This window comes from Silurus meridionalis, chromosome 1 (assembly GCF_014805685.1).
Source record: "Silurus meridionalis isolate SWU-2019-XX chromosome 1, ASM1480568v1, whole genome shotgun sequence".
Classification (NCBI taxonomy): Eukaryota; Metazoa; Chordata; class Actinopteri; order Siluriformes; family Siluridae; genus Silurus; species Silurus meridionalis.
Genome location: NC_060884.1, coordinates 1,799,356 through 1,805,024, shown reverse-complemented (window position 1 = coordinate 1,805,024; position 5,669 = coordinate 1,799,356). Strand labels below are relative to the sequence as shown.

The window sequence follows — 5,669 nt, the reverse complement described above, 5'->3', positions numbered from 1 at the left end:
ACACAAAAGGGTAAACAAGGCATTTACTAGACATTCAGGACAGATTATTTTGCACTACGACATATCTTGCATCTTAGCAAGCACTTTTATAAACGATTTTACGTTTCTGATTTACGTTCCTCACAATCCTAGACAAGAAGAATAATGTCTATTTTCTCATTACTCTTCTCCCTAAAACCCCGTATCTTTCATATTCTTTAAAATCGAATTACTTTTTAAGTACGTTTTAACAGCTACACTATAGGAATAAAGGTACCAATAAAGGCCCTTTCCTTGCCGTTATAATCACATTCGGTTGCACTTTAAAAGTAATGAAAGGCACATCATTTCAGTCTAAAGACTACTAGTGTTTCTTAAAAAGGTTTCCTCTGGTCCAGGTAGGCATTAAAAGTACCAGAGGTGTATTTTATGCTAAGGTTGATGGTAGTGAGATGTTAGATGATTGGTTTCTGAGACTATAAGAACAAAGAATTCAAACGAAAAAAATTAGTGCATGCGTTTTACCACTTGCAAATGTTTCCTTTTGCAGTAAATAATGCACAGAAGATGTCAAGAAAAAAAAACACCTGCTCTGAGCCTTGTGTTAATGTCTGAGAATCTCTGAACAAGTGCGCCACCCGAGACCAAGTGCGCAAAAACCACACACACAAGCGGCTTTCTGTTTTCTCTCTCCCCGGTCCAGAGCGCGTCAGTGGCTGACGCCGATGACGTGCGCGTCGCTGGCACGTGGGCTGCGGCGTTCCGAGTGCATAAACAAAGGCACGTTGCGCTCGAGCGCCAGTCGCGTTCAGGCCGCGGAGCGAGGACGCGCCCGGGGACGCGCCGTGAAAGCTGCTTTCTTTCTTTCTTTTCTTTTCTTTCCCTTTACTTCAGAGAGTCATTCCAATATGGACAAAGAGCTTAGAACATTATACGGACATTGAGGTAAAGTGTAGATTTTATCACATGTTATTTCTCTCTCTCTCTCTTTCTCTCTTTCCCTTTCTCCTTTTCGTTCTCTCCAACTTTATTTAACAATTTTGAGAAAATTGAACAGCTTTTTTTCCCCCTCGCAGGACAGAAAGAATTAAAGGACGCACTGGTGCACAGTGAGAACAGCAGCGATTTCACGAGAATCCAAATCAACAGGTGTGTAAACGGAAATCAGCATAATAATAATAATAATAATAATAATAATAATAATAATAATAATAATAATAAACGCACATAAAAGAACAGCATCTACATTCTATACTGTAAATGGCCAGGTGATTAGGAGGAAAGTTCTCCAGGTGTTTGGGAACGTGAGTTGATGTTCTTGCTTCTCCTCAGAGATGCCCTGCGTGCAGGCTCAGTATGGCACCTCTCCTCCAGGTGCGAGTCCTGCGTGTCAGAGCTTCAGCTACAGCGAGTACAGCTGCGATTTCCTTACACCTGAGTTCGTCAAGTTCAGCATGGACCTGACCAACGCGGAACTCGCCGCCGCGTCCTCATCGCTGCCCAGCTTCAGCACCTTCTCCGAGGCGTCGGCCGGCGCCGGTGCGAGCTACGAGGCCAAGCCGCCGTGCCTGTACCAGCTCCCCCACTGCGCCGAACACCTCTCGGTCAAGTCGGAGGACGGGGCCGGGGCGCACGCTGGATACGCGCACCAGCAGCACCATCATCATCATCATCATCACCAGCAGCAGCAGCAGCAAATGCACGCCCAGCAGCACGCTGAGGACCCCACGGTCTCCGCCGCTGCCGCCGCCGCAGCCGCCTCCTACTACAAACCGTGTCATTCGGGCTTCGCTCCGGCGTGGGACGACGCGTCATCCATGCACGGCTTCCATCCGACCTACCTGATGGATCACCAGCGCAAGAACGCGGTGACGCGCTTCTTCTCGCTCAAGCCGTCCACGCCGGGGGGCGCGCACGTCTCCGCGTGTCACATGCGCTTCGACGGCGCCGCGCCGCACGGATTCGCCCCGCTCAGGAAGCAGCAGCACCAGAACCAGCAGCAGCACCAACAGCACCAACACCACAGTCTGGGATTCGCGCATCATAGCCTGCACATCAGCCACGGACGCGTCCTGATGGAGAGCCCCGCCGTGGTTTCTTCCTCATCGGCTTCGTGCTCGCCCACTGCCACGCGCGGCCCCACGCATGGAGAGGGTCTGTGCGCGGTGTGCGGGGACAACGCGGCGTGTCAGCACTACGGAGTGCGCACGTGTGAAGGCTGCAAGGGCTTCTTCAAGGTATGATGTGGAAAAGTTGATCGCAACTACACCAGTCCTTTTTTCATTCCCTTTCCGATTACGCATTCTTTACCTGGAACTTCTTTCTAAAATATATTTATTATCTAAATGAAAACTTTGTATTTTTAAGCTCTAAAAACAACTAAAGTGCAGATTAGTACACCTTAATCTCACACTTCTGAATAATCCATTGTTCCTCATCAAAGCAGGAATCACCTTTAGTACATTTAGTGTATATTTTATTCTGGAACGCACACATGGTGCTTCATTAAGTTCATATAAATAAATCATTTTTTTTATTATAAATAAAATCCTCCTAAAAGTGGTTCAGTTGTACATTCAAACTACAAATCTGACAACAGCACAGCAAAATCTGCATTTATTTCCCATCTGAATGTATGTTTTATTGGAGAATAGAAAATAATAATATAAAAATTATGTAAAAAAAATTAATTGTTTTATTTTGCAAGTTTAAGGAGTGAACATCATTTTTATATCTGCACAATTCCTCGTATAGTGGGTGGAGTGGTACTCTAATCTTAATAAATATGGATATTTTCAAGGACAAAATTCACCCTTTTTTAATTCTGAGATCATTTGATTAAAAAAAAGGCAACAAATAACCTAAAGATGAGCAAACGAGAATAACTGATAAGAAACGTAACGCTTTGTGAATTGTTGGCAACCCAGAAATGAGTACATTTACATTTCTTTTCACATCTAGACATGTGACATTATAACATCTACTATAGAAAACTACAGATAAACTACTGTTTAAGCACCAGTGCGATGTGACTGCGTTCATGTTCTTCAGGAGGAATTTTATGTCTGGGCAATGGGGGATGGAGATGTGGGGATTGTCAGAGGGGGATGAGGGCTGGAGGAGAGCGAAGGGAGAGGTGAAATTCCCAGTCGCCTCTTTAGCTCGCCATGTCGTGATGGGATAATTGCTCTAATCCGACAAGAGGGGTCAGAGAGGCGGCGCCGTGGGACCCCCCGATTTATGACGGTCCACGGTTGTGTATTTACCCAGCGTGTGCCCCGTCCTGCTCCTGAATGTATTAGGCAGCTTTGCTTTGTGGAGCGCAGACTCGAGAGCCTCTTGTTCTAGAATGAATCCGCACTCCGTCAGATATACGCTTTTACTAACCCAGTGTTGTCTTTCTGTAGCGCACGGTGCAGAAAAACGCCAAATACGTGTGTCTGGCGAACAAAAACTGCCCTGTGGATAAGCGGCGGAGGAACCGGTGCCAGTACTGTCGCTTTCAGAAGTGCCTCGTGGTCGGGATGGTAAAAGAAGGTACAGCCATGACATGATAATAGTTTCAATTGTTACAGCATTGACATTTGTGTGTGTGCGAGATCTTGGTTTTAATCAGACAACCTTTCTAAAATAGTTGTAAGAACGGACAGTTTGAAAGGCAGACGAGGTCGTCTCCCATCCAAACCCAAGGGCCCCCAGGACATCCCCACCTCCTTATCACCTGCCAATCTTCTGAGTGCCCTGGTGAGGGCCCACATGGACTCGAACCCCTCTGTAGGCCGTCTGGATTATTCCAAAGTGAGTCCCAAAGATCAAAAAGTTGTACAGAAGTGAAACGACTGTAGTTTTCTTTGTTGATTAGTTTTGTGCGTGAATCGAATTTTCAGAATGACAGAATGATTTCCTGTCCAGTTTCAGCCCAACCTAGACTTCCAGAGTGCAGGAGATGAGACCCTTCACATCCAGCAGTTTTATGACCTCCTAATGGGCTCCATGAGCATCATCCGTGGCTGGGCAGAGAAAATGGCTGGTTTCACAGAGCTCCCAAAATGCGACCAGGAGCTGCTGTTTGATTCCGCCTTCCTGGAGCTTTTTGTCCTGCGCTTAGCGTACAGGTAAGATGTTTCTTCTGTGTTATTCTCAGCAACATCTTCACACCCATCTCGAGGTTAATCTCAAACTTGATCTAATCTGAATCTCATCCTTGCAGATCGAACCTGATGGAGGACAAGCTGATTTTCTGCAGCGGCATCGTCTTGCATCGGTTGCAGTGCGTGCGAGCGTTCGGAGAGTGGATCGACTCCATTGCAGAGTTCTCCTCAAGCCTCCAGAGCATGCGTGTAGATGTCCCGACGTTCTCCTGCATGGCTGCTCTCACCATAATCACAGGTGACCTGCAGAATTCATGCAAACACACAACCTTTTCTTCTTTTTTCATCCTGCCATATTAAATCTCTCTCTCTCTTTTTATTCCTGCAGAGCGACACGGCCTCAAAGAGCCCAAAAAGACAGAGGAGCTTCAGAGCAAGATTTTAACCTGCCTAAAGGATCACGTGTCCTGCAGTGGACATTTGTCCAAACTGCTGGCCAAGCTTCCCGAGCTGCGCACTCTGTGCACGCAAGGACTTCAGCGTATCTTTTACCTGAAGCTTGAAGACTTGGTTCCAACGCCCGCCATTATCGAGAAGCTCTTTCGTGACACATTACCGTTCTGATTACGTGGAACTCAGAGTTTTATACCATGTTACTAAAAAGATACTCAAGAAGGAGATTTTTCTTCCACTTTCCTTGGAGGTCCAGACGAAGGTCTGCGATGTGCAGCAACATGCTGAGAGAGCTGAGAGCACATCCGAGGAGTCTCCAGTTTGTGTTTTTTTATTCTTGTTGGAAAATGGATTCATCTCACGAGCTCCTAAACCACTTATTCACCCTTTAAGCCTGCAGACGTCGTCATCGTAACCTTTATAACTGCTTATTTTCACTATTGTTTCATGGGTATATGATGATACGCTTTATAACTGAATAATAAGCTCAGATTTGGGATTATAAAGGGTCATATATCGTTACGATTAATCCACAATACAGCAATGCAGATGAAAGAAATAAGCTATTGTTATACATCTATGCATGTGGCAATGGAGAAAGATAGAAAGAGAGAGAGAGAGAGAGAGAGAGAGAGAGAGAGAGAGAGAGAGAGAGTACTACAAAAACTGGCTTTTTTTTTGGATCACAGCAGCAGATTTGACAAATTTTGGGACAAATGAGGATAAACAATGAATGATGGTAATAATGGAGCAAATTAAATAAATAAATAATTAACAAACAAACAAATAAATAAAATAACAAACAAGAACATGACTCCATCACTAACTATAATTTTTTTGGAGGGCAAATAAAATTTTCAATTGTTATACTGCTAATGGACCCCCCTTCCCCACGTCGCCACGTGATCATGTGATGAAAAATGTAAGGCAGCTTTTTTATAATAAACCTAAACCCTTCAAAAATCACATACAGCTCAAACACTTTATTTGGCATCTCTGGGGAAAAAAAATACTGAATGTCATCTGCTTTATTTTATCTCTCAAAACCTTTTTAAAAACGCGACTAAACGCGGTTTTGCGTCTTTTGCGTTTCCGCCAGCAAAAAAAAATCAAAATAAAGGAAAGAAAGGAACAAAAAAAGACAGA

At 44.8% G+C, this 5,669-nt stretch overlaps 1 protein-coding gene across 1 annotated transcript in view; it reads left to right on the top strand.

Moving 5' to 3' along the window:
- Positions 1-784: 784 nt before the first annotated feature.
- The window catches only part of nr4a2b (nuclear receptor subfamily 4, group A, member 2b), a 5,379-nt gene continuing 494 nt past the window's right edge, over positions 785-5,669 (top strand). Inside the window, exons 1-8 of the mRNA XM_046845503.1 lie at positions 785-924; positions 1,056-1,128; positions 1,312-2,216; positions 3,387-3,516; positions 3,614-3,777; positions 3,892-4,094; positions 4,190-4,368; positions 4,459-5,669. The exon at positions 4,459-5,669 is cut by the window's right edge and continues 494 nt beyond it. Of these exons, the coding sequence (XP_046701459.1) occupies positions 1,314-2,216; positions 3,387-3,516; positions 3,614-3,777; positions 3,892-4,094; positions 4,190-4,368; positions 4,459-4,694 (1,815 nt within the window). The 5' untranslated portion in view covers positions 785-924; positions 1,056-1,128; positions 1,312-1,313 and the 3' untranslated portion in view covers positions 4,695-5,669. The remainder of the gene's footprint in view (positions 925-1,055; positions 1,129-1,311; positions 2,217-3,386; positions 3,517-3,613; positions 3,778-3,891; positions 4,095-4,189; positions 4,369-4,458) is intronic.